This window comes from Magnolia sinica, chromosome 7, assembly GCF_029962835.1.
Source record: "Magnolia sinica isolate HGM2019 chromosome 7, MsV1, whole genome shotgun sequence".
Taxonomy (NCBI): Eukaryota; Viridiplantae; Streptophyta; class Magnoliopsida; order Magnoliales; family Magnoliaceae; genus Magnolia; species Magnolia sinica.
In genome coordinates, this window is record NC_080579.1 from 5620612 (window position 1) to 5642415 (window position 21804).

Genomic DNA, 21804 nt, shown 5'->3' on the forward strand with positions numbered 1-21804 from the left:
TACATGGCATATAGACTTTAAACTGACAAACTGTGGAAAACACTGATAAATGTTTACCAATCCAATTGTCAGATAATCAAATAAGTGAAAATTGGTTTATGATATGTCTAAACTGGAAACCATGATTTAGATAATTTCATTTGATTTACATTTATATCATCCATCACTCTGCTAGAGCTTCAAAGTTTCCAACTGCCTGCATATCATCCATCACACTCTGTTAGAGCATCAAAGTTCTTCTCGTTGCAATATTAAGGAAAAGGAAGTGTTGAGACCATTAGCCCCACCCATGTGAACATGGTGTAAGTGTGGCAAATCCAAATCACACTCAACAAGTGGAAGTGTGGCAAATCCAAATCACACTCAACAAGTGGGGCCACCTTTAATCACTCCAATCTCACCTCATGCAAACTAGGGTTGTACATTGAGCCAAGTCGAGTTGAGGTGGGTCAAGCTTGGCTTGACTCGTCCGTGCTCTCCTCGAGATCACCCTCGAGTTTACAATTGGAGCTTGGCTTGAAACGCCCATGCTCCCCTTGAGCTCACCTTCGAGCTTATCATAGCTCCCAACCCCAACCTGATCTCCAAACCTTTCGATTTGCAAATCATATATTCAAAACCCCAAATCTCAATTTTAGGATTTAGAAATTTTCTATTTTCAAACAATTAGATAAATTTAAAAAAAATAAAAAAATCAAAGATTATATTTAGAGGTATCTTGCCGTAGAGAGAGAGAGAGAGAGAGAGAGAGAGAGAGAGAGGAGCTTGGGTGGGCGTGGCGGGTTGGGTTTGTAAATGGAAAGATAAAGAAATTGACAGTTAGGCTAGGGTTTTTAGAGATTTTTTGTGTGTGTGTGTGTGTGTTATATATATATGAACCGAGTTGAGCTCGAGCTAATCAAGCTTGGAATCGAGTTTCGAGCTTCGAGCTTCAAGCTGAGTCAAGCTCCACTCTGCTCGACCTCAGTTTGTTTTCAAATGAGCTCGGTCATATGAAGCTTGACTCGCCTTGTGTCATCGTTCAAGTCGAGTCAAACCGACCTAGATCGAGCCACACTGAGCCAAGCCGAGTGAGCTTTTCAAACTAGCTTAGCTCGTGTACAACTCTAATGCAAACCACCTAGCACTTCACTCAGGGAAAAAACATAAACAATGGAAGGTGCAAACTCTTAAAATCTTTGAATCCATGATACTTGATGCATTTATCAACAAGATTTTAAGACACTTTGAAGCATAAGGTTGAGAAATATGAAATGATAATAAGGCGATGTTGAGAACTTTTTCGAGGAATTAGTTGAGATTGAAAACCACCATACCATGGCTAGAAATCCTCCCAAGTGCTTGGGAGTCCCTATCATTCAATCTAGAGGTTTGCTAGAACACATCCAGACCTACTATAATAGGATACATTGGGAATTTAGACGTTGGATTTGGGTCATCTCACAATGATCCAAACCTTTTATATAATAGGCCTCAACTTAGATAGGGGATATAAGAACTATTAATATCTTTGATCAGGATATTTTCAAAACAATGATCATTTGATTCTTTTCCTTTGAATATAAATGATCAACTTAACCCCTGGATAGTCAATGGGTTGAATTATTTCAACGTTATAGGTTCTTCGGATATCCACATCCACAGTAAGGCCCATCACACAAATGGTTTGGGTTATTGAATCATGATCCGGAGGACTAGGCTTGTCTCCGTGGGAGCAAATGTCACAGCAGACATTTTGTCTAGGTCTGCAAGCAGCCACCACAAAGGAATTGTAGAATAATGTTTTTTATGAAAAAATTTCTAGTCAGTAAAATCGATTTTCATAGATGAGTCAGGAATTCTATATTTTCTTAGAACTCCTTGATAGAATTACATTCTAGTAGTCACAAAAAAAAAATAAAAATAAAAAAATAAAATAAAAATCCAAGCCATCACATTCATACATAACATAAACCTTGCAAGAAATCACAGTTAATACATGCAATAAAATGACAATCAGTATGGAGAAAACCCGTAATGGCTCTCTTCTATTTTCACTTATTCACTTCTCATATACCCGACATGTAGGTCGATTATAAACCGACCCGATATTGGATCGTCTATATCCTATAACTAACACCAATTGGACGATGCTAACCTTTGATTGGAGGATTGAACAATCGAGGAAACTTCCATGGACATTTTATAACCATCCATTTTCTTAATCGAAAATTCCTCCTAAAAACGGTTCGGATAGTCAAACCGGGTTATTTTTGAGGTATTGGCCATAAATCCAGAGCACAAGCTAAAATCAACAAGGGGCGTTGAAGAAAAGCAGCCAGTGCATGTATAACATTTTCTTCAAGATCTGAAAAATAACATTCAAAATTATGCATTCTACTACATTCTACAATTACAACACTACTTTTCTGTCCTTTGAATCAAATTGGCCGACTGCAATGCCTCTACGATACATCTCCATCAAACCCGGGACTTCATCAACATATCGAATCACATAGTTCTCCAAGAACCTCTTTTCAGGAAGATAAAATATCCAAATCAGCTTCTTATCCTTTGTAAGCAGCTTCTTTGAATGCAAAACCTGAATAACCGCATACCTTGGAAAAATTCTCTTATCCAATCCAAACGTAAAAAGCCTCGGATATGTAAGCAACATTGAATGGTCAAACTTCAATGTGTTCACAAAGAAATCCACCACTCTTCGAATCTTCTCCTTCGAACACGACATACAAAGCGGCTCTCGCTTAAAGATGATCATGATCTCCTCTTCCGACCACTCCAAGCTCTTTAGAAATGCGAGCTTACTCTCCCACGAGGAGGAATTACTCATCATACTCATCCCTCGGATTGCGTGCACGAACATAGGAGATCCTGGCATGAAACCCAATTTCTCAACCCTTTCCACAATGTTGGCAAACAGGTTCACTTTTAGCATTATAGCAATCGGATTTCTCCGAATCAATTTCGAAATGCATGAAGTTGGTACTCCTCGATTCATTAAAAGATTGAGATTCGGCCTACATATCCCCTTCAAATCATAAGTTAGCAACCGTCTTGAGCGCCTGATTGCAGTTATGACATTCTCATTCGTCTGAAGAAAGCTCTTGAGGAAATAAAAAGATGGTCTTAGGTGATTGATCAAGCTTCTTTGCAGAATGAAAGGATTTGATGCGATCAGTTCAGGTAGGCTTGAGTTTGAGAAGCCCATTGCAAGGAAGAAATGCATTTTGGGCTTGAGATTGTTGTCTATTCCAGATTGGAGGAGGCGAGGAACCTTTGTAATTACTTTTGTAATGTGTCTCTGAGAATCCATGAGATTTGAAGAAAGAGAGGACACAGTCAGGTTTTTGCAGGTTGTTTTCTTGAAGTTGGAGCCTTTTGGATATGGAGAGAGCTGTTTCTAATGGGAGTCCACACGACTTTATGAGGTATTGGGCTGTGAAAGATTGCAGTGGGGTTGTGGAGGCTGTTGTGAAGGATTTGAGAGATGGGTTTGGCAGGAAATGGAAATTGCAGTGGGGTTGTGGAGACCTAATAGAGAAATATGAAAGTCGACAAATCAAATCCTGACTGATCATTCAGATGCTCTGGAAAACCTAATTATCATTATAAAATTCTATATTTGACCTATAAAACATCATAAATCCAAACAAGTTGCACATTTAGAGTTCCCAGTACTTCCCAAATGTAACCAATGGACTAGATTGACAAAATAAAACTATAGGTAGTGGTGTGCTTATGGTAATATCATCGTCCCTACTCTCCATTTCTTGCTTCTACATGTGTCAAGAGATCCATTTTATAATGCCATGTGGACTGTCGGACAACTACTAGCCAACTGCCACCTGGCAGGTTGGCACTCCCTTGACTCCGGTCGAAGATCTCAGTGCTTTCAAAAGATCTTGCATGACAACTTTTTGCCAAGTGTTCACCTTCAACCAATCATTAGCCGATGATTTAAAATGCTATCACACTTGTGCCTAAATCCTGCTCGATATGAAACCAATTACAAAAAAACCAACTCCTTAGAGAAAGCCAGCAAAATTAAGACTATGTTTGAAATTGAGGATATCTGACCATCCCTTTTGCACAAAAGGATATTACATATCCCATTTTTCTTCTTACATTTCAAATTAACTTACATTCTAGTCTAAATATTCAGACACAAAAAACACACTTACCTTCTTTTATTTTATTTTGCAACTATTTCTCATCTATCTTTCCTTTTTTACTTTACTCTGTATATCCAAGATCCTAAATCCTACCAAATAAGGCTAAGGCTAAGGCTAAGTTTCAGGTTTTTTTTTTTTTTTTTAAATTCTTTTTTCTTTTGCATGCTCATAATCTTAAACATTTATGAAGTGCGGCTGGATGTAGTAATGCCGAAACTCTATTAAACCCCCTAAAAAGTCATAAAGTCTCGTAGAATAGAAATTGGGCATCGCACGAGTGAAAAAGAGTGACTAACCTCTTTCTTTTCTGTAAGCGATGCCCTTACTCAGAATTTACAGTTGCAAAACAACCACATGAGTTACTTAAGTTAGAAAATCTTACAACTTTCAATCTTTAAATGATTCTATAATTTTTAGTTGGCCATATATGTTAAGGTTCATTCAGGTAGAGATGATTCTAAATTAAATGCACTTTTACCTCTAAGTTCATACCATATTCAAATCAAAACAAATGAGGAGAAGGCCATAGCCCAGCCTTAATTCCTTAAGATGGTCCTATCTTTAATGAGCTGAAAATAACTGGGCTCTAGAGGTTGGATATAAGGCCATCCCTATAAGAAAATTAAAAAAATTAAAAAATAAAGTGCTTAAAAGGCCCAAGTGCAGAATTCTTTTTTTCTTGACATATCCTCCATCCACATAAATCCTGCATATAAACCGTTTGAATATCTAGAGAACTACTAAGAAGTGTATTTAAACCATCTTAATGGTGTCCTACTTAAAGAATGAATTGAGCTAAGGGAATGGGCTGGACCACTTATCATTGGACCTAGCTTAGCTTGACACTATCGTTTGGGCTACGGTCCAACTAGTTCCGGTCATTCCTATTAATCAAGGTAATAAATGCTCCCTGAGAGACTTATTTAAAGTGCGTTTGAAAAAAGGGGCAGAGCTTCGGTGGGTCCCATTGTGATGTTAACGTGTAGTCTACGTTGACCATCAGGTGTGTCACCCCTTGTTAGAACCCAGTCTAAAAAAATATCCCCATATGTGGTTTAGGTGGACCATTATAATTGAAAACTATGTACAGGAAAGGTTCACCTTCCAAACTCTCTCTTGGTGTGGCCCACTTGAATCACTTATGGACCTGAATTTTGGGATCCATATTTACATTTTGGTGTGGATCAATCTAACGGATGGAGTGGATTCCTTATTTTCATCATGGCAAGCCCGGTAAACATAAAGAGTTGACATCTCTCTTCCAAATGTTTCCATTGGTGTGGCCTACCTGAATCACATTTTAGGCTAATTTTTTTCCTTTAGCCCAACTATGGAATTACACATCTAATCGTCGAATTGGATCTCACATATACATCATGGTAGGCCTTTTGAAAAAAATGAGAGGTAAGTGTCACTCTCTACCTTCCCGGAGAAAAGAGAAAATTATCACCGTAAATCCCGCCTTTTATCCAGCATCTTTTATGAAGGATCTAAAACTTATCTTTCCAACTTAGACCTTGCATGTACGAGTAGAGCATTTGAGGACGAAAATATCCCTACTTTCGCTGCCTATGGTTATGGTTAGGGGTGTACATCGGGCCGAACCGAGTCGAACTGGGCTCAACCTGGCCGGGCCCGATTACCAGCCAGAACCCGGCCCGGTTTGGTCACCGGGCCAACATGTCCAGCTCGAACTCGGCCTGATCAACAATCAGGCGAGTTTGGGCCGAGTTCGGGCTAGTTTCGGACCTTACAGCAAGTTCATGGGAAGGACTTTGACAGGTAATCCACGTCCCATTACAAAGCCCTCAATCAACGGTTTAGATAGTTGAACTATAGACTCCATAAAAAATCTAACTACTCAGGACATTATAATTCCTTTTTGTATTTGGGTGAATATAGGTCGTTCAAGTTATACGTTTCATTACGGACGGTGAATAACTTGAAACATGTCAAACTATCTAGGCTATCCAGTCAGCAGCTATCAAATGAATGGTTAAAATGTTTCAATCGTCAAACTTAAATGGTTACGACCTTTCAATTTATGTGATTTTTGGACTTTGCTCCATCTACAAAGGGACCCACAATTTGGACAGCTTGGATTGCTGTAAATCTATGACACCTGTGGGTGCAAGTTCCATCCTTCCTTGGCCTTGCAATGGAGAAAGACGCGATATCCACCATTTCCTCTGCTTCCCAATACCAAAAGGACGAGAGAGAGAGAGAGAGAGAGAGAGAGAGAGAGAGAGAGAGAGAGAGAGAGAGAGAGTTTTATGGTTTATGGTTGGGTGGCATTCTTACTTCTCAGTCTCAAATATTATATATATATATATATATATATATATATATATATAGGGAAAAGGTACTATGCGCTCGACCTCACGATAAGCTCCCGTGAGGTCGAGCTGTGTGGGCCCCACCGTGATGCGTGTCGACCATCAACACCGTGCATTTGAAGGGTCCCCTCTAAATTATGGGATATCCCAAAAATCAGTTGTATATGGAACTCAGGTCGGCCATACCATCTAAAATCACGTGAAGACACCGTTAAAACATATAAAAAGCACTTGGTGGGGCCCACCTGAGGTTTGAATGCTGCTGAAACTTGGTCTGAACCCTCATCCAAGTGGGACACACATAATGGATGGGCTGGATTTGCAAACCACATCTCGGTGGGCCCAAAAAGTGATTATGAATGTTTTAATGGTGCACGGCCCCTCCCCACTTCTGTATGTGGTGTGGCCCACACAAGTCACGGATTGACTTGATTTTTGAGACCTAGGCCCACGATGGAATGGTGCATCTGACTGATGGGGTAGATGTTCGAAAATCATCACGGTGGGGCCCACACAGTTCGACCTCATGGGACGGACTCGTGAGGTCGAGCGCATAGTACCTTTTCCGATATATATATATATATATATATATATATATAAAATTTTACTTCATTTACATACATTTGACAAAGTATAAAATAAAACATCAAATACAAACTGAATACACTACTGACTACTGTCGAGGAGATTCATCTGCTGAGTCCGAGCTACTATCTAAATCTTCATATACGTACTCATTCACCTCTCTCTCTCTCTGTCTCTCTCTCTTTTCAGAAGGTGGAGATAGCTTTTTATCCCCTTCTTTTGTATAGTCTGAATTAGATTTTTCAAACTTTTTTTTGTAAGAAGATTTATACGTAGTTCCCAACATCCTGTAAAACGCACTCAGACTGAAGAGAAACTTAGCTGAATTCTTACTATTCTTCTTTTGACCCGTGCAGCTTGAACCTACTTCAACATTATGTGGTCTTAGAGGACATCGCTGATGTCTAGAAGCCTCTTCCATACTGCGCTTTAAGGCTGATTGGAATTATTCTTCTTTTAATACTAATAATTTAGCTTCCTTCTCTACCTCAGAAAGTTTGGATCGGGGAGTGGAAGCTCTTTTGTTTGAATCAAGAACTGCTTGAAAAAGAACTTGAATTTCTTTTGAGGCTTTAGGACACAGTTTTACATCTTCACCCTGACAGGATAAATGTAATTTGAGCCGATTAATTTTGTTAACAAACTTGGCTCCACATAAATTATACAAAATCTTCAACTTTCCAGACTTTGGAGAATGGACTAAGGAATCATAGTCCCAAACGTCAATCGATGGTTCACTTAAAAACATATCTACATATTATGTTGGAAAAGTATTTTAGGCTTTTTAGCAATAATAAAATACCGACATAAAATAAAAGCAATTTATGGATAAAAAAGAGTCATTAATGCATTGCGCAGCGCGCGTAACATCCATCAACATAACATAAAAATAAAATAAAAGAGTACCCATCACAGCATTTGCAAATTCAAATAAATTAACAAGAAATATTAATCTAACTTCATTCATGTAATCATGTCACTGTTGTTTCATGTGTTGCGGCTTGATACACATTCTCCTCCTCTTCCTCATTAAGATCATAACTCCTAGACTCAGACGCAACCAATCTTGTATATAAATTAATGTTTTCACTGTATCTGGTGCAAGGGAACTTCTAGTCTTGCTCACGACCCTACTCCATGTGCTAAAAGTAGATTTCGATGCCACGGTTGAAATAAGAACTAACAAAATATCATGTGCCATCGTTGATAGTGTAAGATTTTTTCTTTACTAACTCTCATTTTCCACCACTCTAAAACATTGAACTCTGAATCCTACCGTAGTACGACTGACTCTTTGAGATACATGTCTAACTCTGATTCTTTCGTTTCTATGTCTGTATTTTCTTTTGCTAAAAAAGACATGTAATTATCATCGAAGCCTGAAGCAACATGCGATCTAATTTCAGAAGTACTTGGTGTGGACACTGTGGTTATGTACGTCTTGTATAATGCTTCGATTGCGTCACGAATCTTCGAGGTTTCAGATATTGCCTTTTCATTAGGATAAATCCTCATGAAGATGTACTTAACATGACTCATTTTGCACCGAGGATCAAGAACAACAGCTAAAGACATTATCACATGACAATCATCCCAGTACTTATCGAACTTCATTTGCAATCCACCTGTCATGAGTTGTAGAAAAAATGAACCGTCATTAGCAGCTTTCTTCAGGGCATCCTTGATCTTCCACACAGCTAGAAGAAACATATTTGCTGTAGGAAACTTATTGCCAGAAAATATATAAGCAGACGGTCTGCCAACTGTTTTCTTAATCATATTTACTTTCGTCAAGTCTCCAAATGAATGGTCAAGATATTCTAATCTATGTGATATTTGACTCAGGTCCATCTAGATTGGGGCCCATCAAGTGATTAGATCATGTACACAGGTGCCAGGTGTACAAAATTGAGTCCTTCATACAAACATTACATTATGACTTACAAAGGAGATCCATGGTTAAAGGAAATCCACACCCCATTTTATTAAAGAGTGTAGGTTATGCAACCCATATAAATAAAAGCAAGATGCTAAAAGCTTAAGGCTTTAAAGGGATAAGATATAGACAGATTTTACCATATGCATTTTCAACATTCGACTTAGACATCCAATACAGATATAAATTCCAATCCCATCTAAACAAGTGTAGTTTAAGTTAGATACGAATATCATCTAAAGCAGTCGGATAATTAGGTAATTGGATATCTGACTAGTATCTAGCTACTTGAAAAAGTTTTTTTTTTTTTTTTTTTATTAAAAAAAAAAAAGAAAGAAAAGTCAGGCACTTAGTAAAGTTTAAAACAGTTGCTAAAATAGAAAAATAAGTAATTTTCATATGGTAATTAACTAATAATATATAAAACCTAAAGCAATTAAATAAAAACTTAGTAGCTTTAATGAAAGATAATGCCAATAATAGCAACATTGACCTTATCAACATAATCATCCACATCCATGTCAAGAATTAAACCCGTAGAATTTAATATATCATGCATTAGTATTTAAGATTTTGAAAAAGAGATATTATTAGTTGAGTATATTATGAAAATGCTCTCCTATGATTTGGATAATGGGATATAGGCATGGTTATATGAGTCTCCAACCTGCTTCCAAGTTGGGTAATCAAATGATCGAGTAAAATATTTTGAATTGGGTAAGAATCTCATTTTTCGTGTATGCTTTTCTTAGATAAAAAATATAAAATAATCTGTGTAAATGAATATCCATTGCCAACACAATTCCTTAATCTCTCTCTCTCTCTCTCTCTCTCTCTCTCTCTCTCTCTCTCTCTTTTCGGTTAGCTCAATCAGGCTTGACCTGAGGTCTGAACCAGGGCTTTGATATCAACCCAGAGATTAATTTAATTGGCTTCAAGCTATGGTTCAAAGCTGCACACCTGACCCAATCATAAATTTTTAGGATTTATGAATGGAGGCCCATCAAATCGATGATTTATGAGTGGAGGCCCATCAAATCAATGGTTTAGAATACCATGTTTATGAGATCCCTACCATCCAAAAAAAAAAGAAAAAGAAAAAATGAAACAGTAAATCCACATTCCACATTCCACAAATCAATACACTGAAAGAGAGAGAGAAATCATAGTGGTTGGACGGACGGACGAGCAAGCCTTTGTTGGTTGGGTGGCGAGACGAGCAGAGAGGCGGAGGTCCTCTGGTGGTTGGACGGACGGACGAGCAAAGACGAGTAGAGAGAGGTGGAGGGCCTCTGTTGGTCGGACGAGAGAGAGAGAGAGAGAGAGAGAGAGAGAGAGAGAGAGAGAGAGAGAGAGAGAGAGAGAGAGAGGTGAGAGCCGAGAGGGGCACAGGAATGCTTGTCGGACGTCGCTGCCTGCTAGTTGGAAGAGAGAGAGAGAGAGAGAGAGAGAGAGAGAGAGAGAGAGAGGTGAGAGCCGAGAGGGGCACAGGAATGCTTGCGGTGGAGAAGAAATGAAGGAGAGAGAGAGAGAGAGAGAGAGAGAGAGAGAGAGAGAGAGAGAGAGAGGTTTGCTGGGTCAGACAGGGAGAGAGGGAGCAGGGGAGAGGGTTTGGTGGGGTCGGGCGACTTCTCAAAAGGGGAAAGGGATTGGGGATTTAGGGTTTTTTAAAACATTATATATATATATATATATATATATATATATATGGAAAAGGTACTATGCGCTCGACCTCACGAGTCCGTCCCATGAGGTCGAGCCGTGTGGGCCCCACCGTGATGCGTTTCGAACATCTACCCCATCAGTCAGATGCCGAATCCGGCGCCGACAGCCTCCGTAGTGCCCTATTCTCGACTCTCGGCACCCATATGCCAGATTTCGATCCTAAGATCCTCAAAGGAGGATTTTCAATATAATTTTTTTTTTGTAATGGAGCATAACCACAAGCATAACCAAGTCACAAAATAACACCACCACATATCCAACATATCAAAAAGTTTTAAGTACAATGCGGAAAGGGAAATATAAGGTGATCAAAAAGCTCCAAAATGATCAGGTACACGCTCCTACCTCAACGCTGTTGTTGTCCAACGACACCTGCAACCAACAATCGTGCATAAGCTTACAAAAGCTTAGAGGGTGGTGTAAGTGTGTGCGCAAGGCAAGCGCCAAGTGTACAATATTAGAGTAATCCGGAAATATGCGGTAAGTCCATGAATGTTATCAGCTGTACCAAAGCTATATGATGCAAGACATGAATACCATCGGCCATACCAAGGCCATGCAATGCGAGGCCTATGTAACCAAATGTCATATGTGAGATGCAAAGCAAGCATGCCAATCCTCATCAAGTACACATATCAGTATGGTTCTTCTCTGGATATCACTGGGGTCTAATACACTCCACACAGATTGCCTCCTCCCTAGCCGCACAGTCGAGCAAGTGGAATAAACCTCACTATCCGCCTAACCGAGTCTACCAATACCTACCCGGCTCCTCGATAGCGGACTCATTTACGAGCCGGTCAAACTCCCTCACTCGGGCGGATAAGGCCACACCCTCTTCCAATCCACCACGACACGGTGGGAGACTCCGCTCACGGTATTCGGCACTCGGCGCTCATGTATCCACTCGGTGTAGACGTTGGAGCATCTCCTGGTACCAAAAAGGTTCTGAGACTTTCACCCAAGGACATCCTAAGTGCCCACAATGCTAGAGCCAATATTTTCGGTATCCCATACGACCATCCACGATGTGCCTATGGAGGCCACGGCTCTGATGTCGCTAGGGCGTGAAGTGATCAAGTCACACATATGCGGAATGCATGAGTCACACCGTCAGTCTTGCATCAATCTCGCGCGTACCACGCGCTCATGTGGGGCACTCCGTCTCATAAGGAGTCCCGTAAATGCCTCAGCCCAACGGCTTATGCTATGATCAAACATTCCTCATATCAAGCATACATATGATGCGTATGGGCATGTATCATGGAGCTATACTAAGCATGTTATAAAGTGATGAATTATCCTTACAATGCAGATGGGCCTAGACGGCCTACACACAACAAGTACGGCCTATCAATGGGCCCTAGGGAGAGTCGTAATGCGGACATTTAACCAACATTATACTTGCAATGTGGACGTCAAACCAACATTGCTCCCAAGGCATAGCCTGCCACAAACCATGGAGAAATCACGCATTGCAATGGACCCTAAGGACAACCCATTGGGCCTCGACCCATGGGCCTTAGATACATCAAATGGGCCGTATCACATGGGCCTTACATTCATCAAATGGGCCGCATTAATGGGCCTCACCAACGGGCCTTATGTACATTGCAATGGGCCATAACCCATGGGCCTTAGAATACATCAAAATGGGCCTAATCACATGGGCTTTATGTATCTCAAATGGACCACACCAATTGGGCCCCATGCATACCAAATGGGCCACACCCAAATATAAGTGGAGATAGTGATTTTTCCACCATTAAGGTTCCCAAAGCCCACCCTAACATTTATTTTCTATCCAATCCGGTCATAAGGTCACACAAACCTGGATTAAGAGGAAAACACATTTCCTATTAATCCAAACTTTTGTGACAACAAAGGATTTCAATGGCAGGGACTCAATCCCCACTACTATTTGCAATGTGGTCCACTTGATCCTAAATCTGCCTCATTCTTCAGCTCATGCCCAAAAAATGAGCTTTCCAAATGGTTGGGAGGCTTGGATGCAACACATGCATCATGATGGGGTCCACTATCCATCAAGCGGCCAGCAAAATGGCTGGACGGTTTGAATAAAACACATACATTACCGTGGGATCCACTGTCTGCGTGGACGGTGGCAATAAAGCACATGCATCACTGTGGGTCCCATGTGGGGCCCACCATAATGCTTATATGCCATCCGATCCGTTCATAAGGTCACACGTACCTGGGTGAAAAGGGAGAACAAATTTCGTCTTGATCCAAAACTTCTGTGGCCCAGAAAAGGAGTTTCAAGGGCAGACATTCAATCCCACTGTTTCCCATGATGTGGGCCACCTGAGTCTTGGATGTGGCTGAAATTTGGAGGGGGACCACTGTTGGAAGTGGCCCACCATATGAGCGGGTTGGATGACAAATATACATCATGGTGGGGCCCACATCTGGAGCTGTGGGTCTTGCCTACTACCCCATCGCCGTTGGCGCAAGCGCAGGCGCAGGCGCCTTTGACACAGCAGCAGCAGCAATGCTGCTATTGGTTTTATTTTTTTATTTTTTTAAAAAACCTTGTTTTTTCATGGTTTTTCACTCGTGGGGCCTGCATCAAGCAAATCCACCCCACCCATTGGTCTCTATAGACCATAACAAATCTATCAAGCCCAATATTGGGCATCTTTCGGCATGTAGAAAATTGTAAGTGGATTTAAACAGTGAAAATCACTGTTTTTCTGAAGCATGGCCTGCCGGAAAGTTGGATTAGCCCCATTTTTCGGCTCAACGCCTACAATAGTCTTAGGAAAGGGATGGACCACATGGATTGAATTTATATATCAAGGTGGGGCCTGAATGAGTGGCCCACCCCAAAATCTAAAAGGAATCTTTTTTTTTATATATATACAGTTCACGTCCAGCGTCTAGAGATGCTGGACGGCTTGGCACAACACATAAATATAAGGTGGGCCCTGCTCAGGTGGGCCACCAAATGATAGATAGTGTGTATACAATACATATAAAGCGGGCCTCACCTACAAATGACTTGGATCCAACACATGCCTCATGGTGGGGTGCATCCAAGCAGGCCACACAACCATTTCATCACAAAAAGGAAGAGAGAGAGAGAGAGAGAGAGAGAGAGAGAGAGAGAGAGAGAGAGAGAGAGAGAGAGAGAGAGAGAGAGAGAGAGAGAGAGAGAAATAGAGTGGGACACGCATGATGGAGGGACCCCGACACTATGGGCCCTCCCTTGAAATCGATCATACATCAAGTGGGTCCCATTGCACGTGGGCCCATCAAATTGAAAATCAATGGTGGAGATCCTTTCTCCACCAAAATGAAAGGTTTAGATGACCCTATTTAAGCAAGAAAATAAACATCATGATGGGGTCCATGGAGAATGACTCTATCATAGAATGATCATGAGCATCAAGGTGGGCCATCGACCACACCTACGGTCCAAAGTGAGATCCATACCATTGATCAGTAGGCCTCACTTGGCCCATCATAAGAACATGGAAAATCTAGCCTATAGAAGCACCCACTGGTCGATCTTCTCGGTCTGTTGGAATGCCGATCTCCTTAAGCTTCACTTTAATGGTGGAAGATGAGAAGTGAATGGCTAGGATGAAGGATTTGGGATGGGAAAGTGGGCCACACACATGCACTCTCTCACATGGAAGAAAGCTTGGACGTGAGCTCTCTTGTTGCTTGGGATTGAGTTGAGAAATGAGAGAGGGAGATGGGATGTAAGGAGAGAGAGTGATGGATGTGAGTGATGGGTGAGGTGATGTTGTACTTGACATGTATGGGTGTGTAAGAGAGAGGGTGAGAGAGAGTTGACTTGGTGGTTGCTTGGGGATGGGGTGAAAGGTGATGTGTACTTGACATGATGTGATTGATTGATGGATTGATTGATGGGATTGATTTGACATATTGTAGAGATTCTATTAAGATTGTAAATGCGCGACATTTTCTTCGAAATAAACGCCGGCTCACATCTTCCTGCCAGGGTATCGGATCAGTGCGACACGGCGACCGTGCGGTCGCAATGGTACAAGTCTTGATTTAAGCCGACTCAAATCTACAAAATATGACTTAGGGTCACGCGCAAACGCCGATTATACGTCACAGTTGCGAAATTCGACAGAAGGATCGCGGATTCGACTAACAAGATTTAACCAGATACGGTCTTACACCTATCGTGATGCGTTTTGAACATCTAACCCATCCCGATGCACCATTCCATCGTGGGCCTAGGTCTCAAAAATCAAGTCAATCGTGACTTGTATGGGCCACACCACATACGTAAGTGGGGAGGAGTCGTGCACCATTAAAACATTCATAATCAGTTTTTTGGGCCCACCGAGATGTGGTTTGCAAATCCAGCCCATCCATTATGTGTGTCACACTTGCATGAGGGTTCAGACCAAGTTTCAGCAGCATTCAAAACTCAGGTGGGCCCCACCAAGTGCTTTTATATGTTTTAACGGTGTTTCACATGATTTTAGATGGTATGGCCCACCTGAGTTCCGTATACGGCTGATTTTTGGCATATCCCATAATTTAGAGGGTACCCATCAAATGCACGGTGTTGATGATCGGCACGCATCACGGTGGGGCCCACACAGCTCGACCTCACAGGAGCTTATCGTGAGGTCGAGTGCATAGTACCTTTTCCCATATATATATATATATATATATATATATATATATATATATATATATATATATATATATATACCATAAAGGATAAAGGTCGAGTTGGGCCAAACTGGGACTTATTCGAACTCGGCTTGAGCTCAGTTTCGAGCTGAAGAAAATGGCCCATCCCGGACCGAACTCGGTTCCGGGTCAAGCCGAGTCGAGCTTTTTCAAGCCAAGTCGAGATAGTTAACCGGGCTAGCCCGGTTCGTGTATAGTCCTAGCTATGGTTATAATCCATAGCCATAGGTCTATAGAGACGAAAAAATCACTTTGAAAAGCAGTATTTCCATCTTCAAATGCTCTGTCCATACGTGCAAGGTATAAGTTGGGAAGGTTAGTTTTGGATCTTTCGTAAAAGACGCTGGATAAAAGATGGGCTCTACAGTGGTAATTTTCTCTGGAGAAAACAACCAGCCACTTAATCAAGCAATTAATTAATATAATAAATATTGGCGGAGGAGCTAGAAAACGTTTTGAAGGGGTCATGGCTAGGGTGGGCCTTAGGGTTAATGTTAAATCCACCTCGTCCATCAATTAGGTCACTGCATGTTACACCAAGGGTCCAAAAATTAGCTCCATCCATGGTTTAAGTAGGTCATATGATTGGAACATCCAGATCTATAGCTCAACTGGCAGACTGAGTGGAGATACCTCGTTTCAACACTTGAGGTCTTGGTATCGGTCCCTAGCTGGGGTGGCAAACATGGACTATGTACGGACATGGGTGTGTACTAACAAGCTAATCCAAAAAAAAAAGAAAAAAAAAAGGCCATATGATCGGAAACAGTATACATGGAAAGTTTCACCCTCCAAAATATTTCCCTTGATGTGGCCCATTTAAATCATTCCCTCCATTTTGGTCCTAAAAGTGCGTTTTAGTGTGGCATTGATGGTTGGATTGGATTTCATACATTCATCACGGTGGGTCCTGTAAAAATCAAGAGAGATATTTCTTGCAATGGTTTCCCTTGGTGTTGCCCCACCTAAATCACAGGCCAACTTGATTTTTATTTTTATTTTTTTGTTTTGGGACCCACGTCGGATTAAACGTCTCTCACATACACACCATGATTGACCCATAAAAAATCAAGGCTGAGCCTACCATTAAAATATATATATATATATATATATATATATATTTCTAATGAAAGTGTAAGGTACAACAGCCACTGCAATATAGTTTAAAATCCAACATCCAGTTACCATTCTACCTCTATGTGTGTATGACATCTAACCCATCTAATAGATTGGCCTACTGTAAGCATCACCTTTTGGAGAACACCTAACAGCCATCATACCATACATGTATGTGGGCCACACACAATTTGGATGATTTTATCGGTGGGAATTCCCATCTTAAACTATTTCGCTCATTGTGGTAGCCCACTTGAGTATTGAATTAGGCTGAATTTTGAGACGCAGTCCAAACACAAGGTGGTCCACGTCATGGACAGTGTGGATCTCCTCCGCATGAAGTCTTGGCTTCCAAGTTATAAAACATAGGAAAGCCACGCAAACATTATTTAGAGAAATTTGGGAAGGGAAGATGCACAAAATTGAGAGTAAATGCCAAGAGGTTACACACTTGTAATGGATTTGGACCATACAACTCATGTATAATAGATCAGATTCACTCATTGGATATAGTATATTGCAAATATGCTTGGGAAAAAATTAAGAGAAAAAAAAGAAGAAGAAGAAGAAGAAGAAGAAAAGATAAAGACCCTAGTGGTCAAGCAAGTCAAAATAATTTAAAAAGGAGTGGGTAGTGCATTATTTTTTTCTATTTTTTATTTTTTTTAAAAAAACAGGCGCACACATCCCCACACTCACGCCCATAGTGGAATTTCACCACCTATGGGTACTCAAAACCCTTGACCCGGTGTTGAAACTCTTGAGAGTCTACCACCGGCGCTCAAGTGGCAGACCGGCTGAAAGATACTTCGTTTCAAAACTAAGGTCATAGTATCAATTTCCTAATGGGGTGGCTAACAGGGAAGTGTGAACTGAGAATGGGTGTACTAACAAGCTAAAAAAGATAAAAAAAGAGAGAGCAAGAGTGGGTAGTTAATAAAGCAGTTCAACAGTTCAGATTCAACATGCATGTGTGGTTATTTAATAAGCGTTGTTTATTAGTTTTTGATACATGACTTCTCTTTAGTGGGCCTTAACTGATGAATAATTTGAATTTTTAACACGTGTGTCACTTTACATAACTATAGCATATATTCCAAAATCACTCAACATAGGTGTATATACTATATCCAAGAGGGATCTTTTCTCAATAAATGCCCAGTTAGTTGGATGATACCGCAGGGTCGAACTAATTGTGTGAGCATCTCTCTCTCTCTCTCTCTCTCTCTCTCTCTCTCTCTCTCTCTCTCTATATATATATATATATATATATATATATGGTACTATAAGGTCAGACTTCATGGGAACTTCCCGTGAGGACGAGCTGTGTGAGCCCCACCATGATGTGTGTCGAACATCAACATCGTGCATTTAATGGGTCCCCTTTAGGTTATAGGATATCCTAAAAATCAGCCGTATATGGAACTCAGGTGGGCCATAGCATCTAAAATGATGTGAACATATGCCTGAAACATAAAAAAGCATTTGGTGGGGCATGCTTGAATTTTGAATGTGGCTGAAACTTGGTCTAACCCCTCATATAAGTGGGACACACACAATGGATAGGCTGGATTTGTGAATCACATCTCGGTGAGCCCAATAAATGATTAGGGATGTTTTAATGGGAGGGTAATTCCTCTCAACTATTGTATGTGCTGTGGCCTACCCAAGTCACCAATTAACTTGATTTTTAAGCCCATGGCCCACCATGGAATGGTGCATCTGACTGATGGGGTAAGATGTTCGAACACATCACGGTGGGGCCCACCCAGCTTGACCTCCCCCCAACACACACACACACACACACACACACATATATATAGCACTTGAGAACTCAACATACATGACATGGTTCCAAAATCTGAACAGTCCACGTGAAGCAGCACCTCATGAAACCCTCCGAGCTCAATTTTTACTTTGATCCAAAACTTTGGTTGGCCATGAAAAATGAAAACAGTTTCTTCCCTTAATTTTCATTTCTCTTTGCTATGGCCCACCATAATTTTAGATCAAGGTAAAAATTTGTCCCTAGGGGCTTCACGGGATTCTACATCACATGGACCGTTCGGATTAGAAACCCATGACATGTGTACAAAGGTATGCACTTACTTAGGTGAGCATGACTATATGGGGGGGGGGGGGGGGGGTGGACCATCGTAATGGCGTCCTACTTAAAAGATTGAATCGGACAAACGGAATGGGGCCTGACCACTTATCATTGGACCTACCTCAGCCTGACACTATCGTTAGGGCTAGATACAGCCCACTCCCAAGCCAAAGTTTAAGGGCACAGGCCCTAGCCCTATAGGATCATGTTGCCTACCCAACCAATCCCCGCAGGATGCAAATTGTTTGTAACCAACATATCCTGTAACTCCTAACATGGCCTAATGAAAAGGAGTCATGGGTGAATGTTAGAGGGGGACTACAATGAAAAGCACAAGATTCATTTGGGTGAAATGACGGTTCTGCCTTCCTTGTCTTGAAGCTTTACTTTTGACATGCGCACATAATCCTTATTATTATTATCATTATTATCCATAATAGAGTCTATTATTATTATCCATAACAGAGTCATAGGAGATTTCTATAGGCAATTCGCATGCCAAGCTATTTTAGAAGTGGTTTAGGCTGCATTAAATGGGTGTGTGTTAGAGGTGAAGCCCACGGTGAAAAAGGAAAAGATTCCTATAAGTAAAACAAAGTTCCAGCAGTTTTCACCACTACCAACATACTTGCCGCTTTTTCATTGAACCATGCCAAAAAGTTACAGGAGATTCCCACAACCATCAATTCTCGCTAGAACAGGCTCTCAGTGAGCTCAGCCCAATGGCCCGACCTAACGTGAAACCCAAAACAAGGTAAGGGAAGATAAGAGACACATGCATAATGCATGTATGAGCTAGCCTGGCAATGCGTAGCTTTAGCACCATATTTAAATCTTAAGAGAACCGTTGTAAGGCAGAACACCAATAAGAAAGAGGCACCTGCATGTAAAAGCACTTTTCCGGAAATAAAAAATAAAATAAAATCCCACATTCCATACTCTGATTGCAATCCTACCTTACTACAGTTGGAAAACACTTGGATACCTTATGCTAGGTACCTGCCTGCATTACTTCCACTAACATGAGAGAAACGACTTCACATGCATGAAATCCACGCCATCCATCAAGTACTCCACCCCTAGTTGGGCCTTGATCCCAAAAATCAGGACAAGAATCATGCAATCCACTCAGGTGGGCTACACAAAAAACATACAACTAAAACATATACATTTCATGTCTTATGGCCCACTTGATTTTTAGAATACTGTACTTTTTGAGTAATGCTTTCATCCAGATCATCCACATAAGATGAATGGATTAGATTGCATATAAACTCCACGGCGGGTCCTACACAAAACTAATGGTAGGCATTTCATCTCAACAGCTCAATAGTTCCCTAGCACTGGCCGGCTCCCACACATCCCCACACACAACACTCACGCCTAGTGGGATTTCACCACCTATGGATACTCGAACCCTTGACCACGTGTTGAAACTCCGGAGCAAGAGTCAGGATCCCCCATCAATCTTGAACTTGAATTGGATGTTGAGTTGGGTTTACCACACCTGCCCAAATTACAAATACACAGGTTGGGTTGCGACTCACACGGTCTCATTAATTTTTAAATGGGTCAGGTCGGGGCCACATACGGTAACCTGTTTATGAAACAGGTAAGGCTGGGGCTGAACTAGACTTGACCCAAACATATTGCAACGGCCGCAGGTTTCTTAAGTTTCAAGGCTACATTCACAAGTTGGATTTCCTAAAGGCCCGTTTGGGAGCTTGGATTTGGAATGAATTGGAATTTAAATCACAATTACATTGGAATCAAGGTGATTCTAAATCCTCATTTGTGTTTGGTTGAAATGCGTTGGAATCCGAATCTTCCTTTTGGAAGCTTGTATTGAGAGGACATTGGATTTCTTAGTATATATTTACAGAACTTAGATTTGATTAACTAAATCAAATTTCACATCCCAAATTAGTGTGTGTATATATATATGATATTTGATAGAATGATTGTAATAAGCCCATTAAAATATATACTTTAGGCAAAAAAAGAGGAAATTAGAAGCCTTGGGTGGGCCACAAATGCAAGGATCACAAACAAGATACTCACGAACGTTTCCTAACCATCCATTTAGATGTCCATTGTTTGGATGGTTCGGATCATTCTATTAATGTGATTTTAGTGTTGCAGTCAATAATTGAATTGTTTTGGATATCACCAGCATGCCATGTGTTCAGTGGATTAGTAGCCTAGAGATACCTTTGTTGCATATGTGACTCTCACGCCCTTGAATAGCTAAAAAAGGTAGATTTAAAATACCTTGGATTCCATTTACTGCAAATCCAAGGCTTCCAGATGCAAAATAGGCAGCTATTTGGATTCGAAATACACCCATTTTCCACCAAATTCAAGGTACCAGATGGGGTGTAAAGGCAGAAGACTTACGCTGTTGTAGTGGTAATGGAACGAGAATCTTATCAAGCAGATGAAGAGATAGAGATCATGTTTCTGTTTTCTTATCCAAGAAATTTGAAGTTTACTGGAAACAAAGATCATGTTTCTGTTTTCTTCACCCCTTCTTTCCAATGGTACATTCTCAATCGGGGCTCCCTGCCTGTTTGGGCACTTCCTCAAAGCAGAGTTTACCATCAAGCCTGCTTTTTTAGTCGACTTGGCGAAAACTAATCAGATTGGTTTTTGTCGAGTCAGCATTTTAGCACCTATTCTGCCGAGTAGGAGATGAATCTAAGGTTTGCAAAGTGCATCCAAACGCAAAAGATTAACTGCCATTCGGATCATGGTTTAGGAAGCAAACACTCTTTCAGAGTGTGAATCCAAATGGGCCCCAAAAATTCTCCGATGATGTTTCTTTCTTCTTTCTTTTTTCTTTTTCTTCTTATTTCGATTTTCCTCGTTTCCTCTTCTTTCTATCTGAAGGCTCTAAGCTTGACAATGACAGAGTTAAGGAACATAAGACTCTGGTAGACATTTCCAATGGTGAGGATTTACCAGCAAACCAACCATTCTGCAGATTGCTGGGCCATTGCCAAGTTCAGCATCTTTCTTTCTACCAGTCTGCATGTTCAGGTCTCCCATATTTCTACAAGCCAATGAATGCAGCCCAAGAGATATTCATGCACCAAGGCATCATTAATGGATCCTATCCTTGTG

General features: G+C 40.9%; 1 protein-coding gene across 7 annotated transcripts in view; it reads right to left on the reverse strand.

The window, feature by feature from the left end:
* LOC131250935 (transcription termination factor MTERF9, chloroplastic-like) overlaps positions 1-21804 on the reverse strand; it is a 55693-nt gene that overhangs the window by 25722 nt on the left and 8167 nt on the right. Inside the window, exon 2 of one of the 7 annotated variants that reach the window (XR_009173505.1) lies at positions 2495-2871. The exons of 2 other annotated variants lie outside the window; for them this stretch is intronic. Coding sequence is in view for 1 of the 5 variants with exons in the window: in XM_058251338.1 (XP_058107321.1) it covers positions 2495-2545 (51 nt within the window). In the remaining 4 variants the exon portion in view is untranslated. Of the gene's footprint in view, positions 1-149; positions 197-341; positions 591-2271; positions 2872-21804 lie in introns of those variants that run through there. 4 more of the 7 variants (XR_009173501.1, XM_058251338.1, XR_009173506.1 and 1 more) reach the window with 4 other exon arrangements.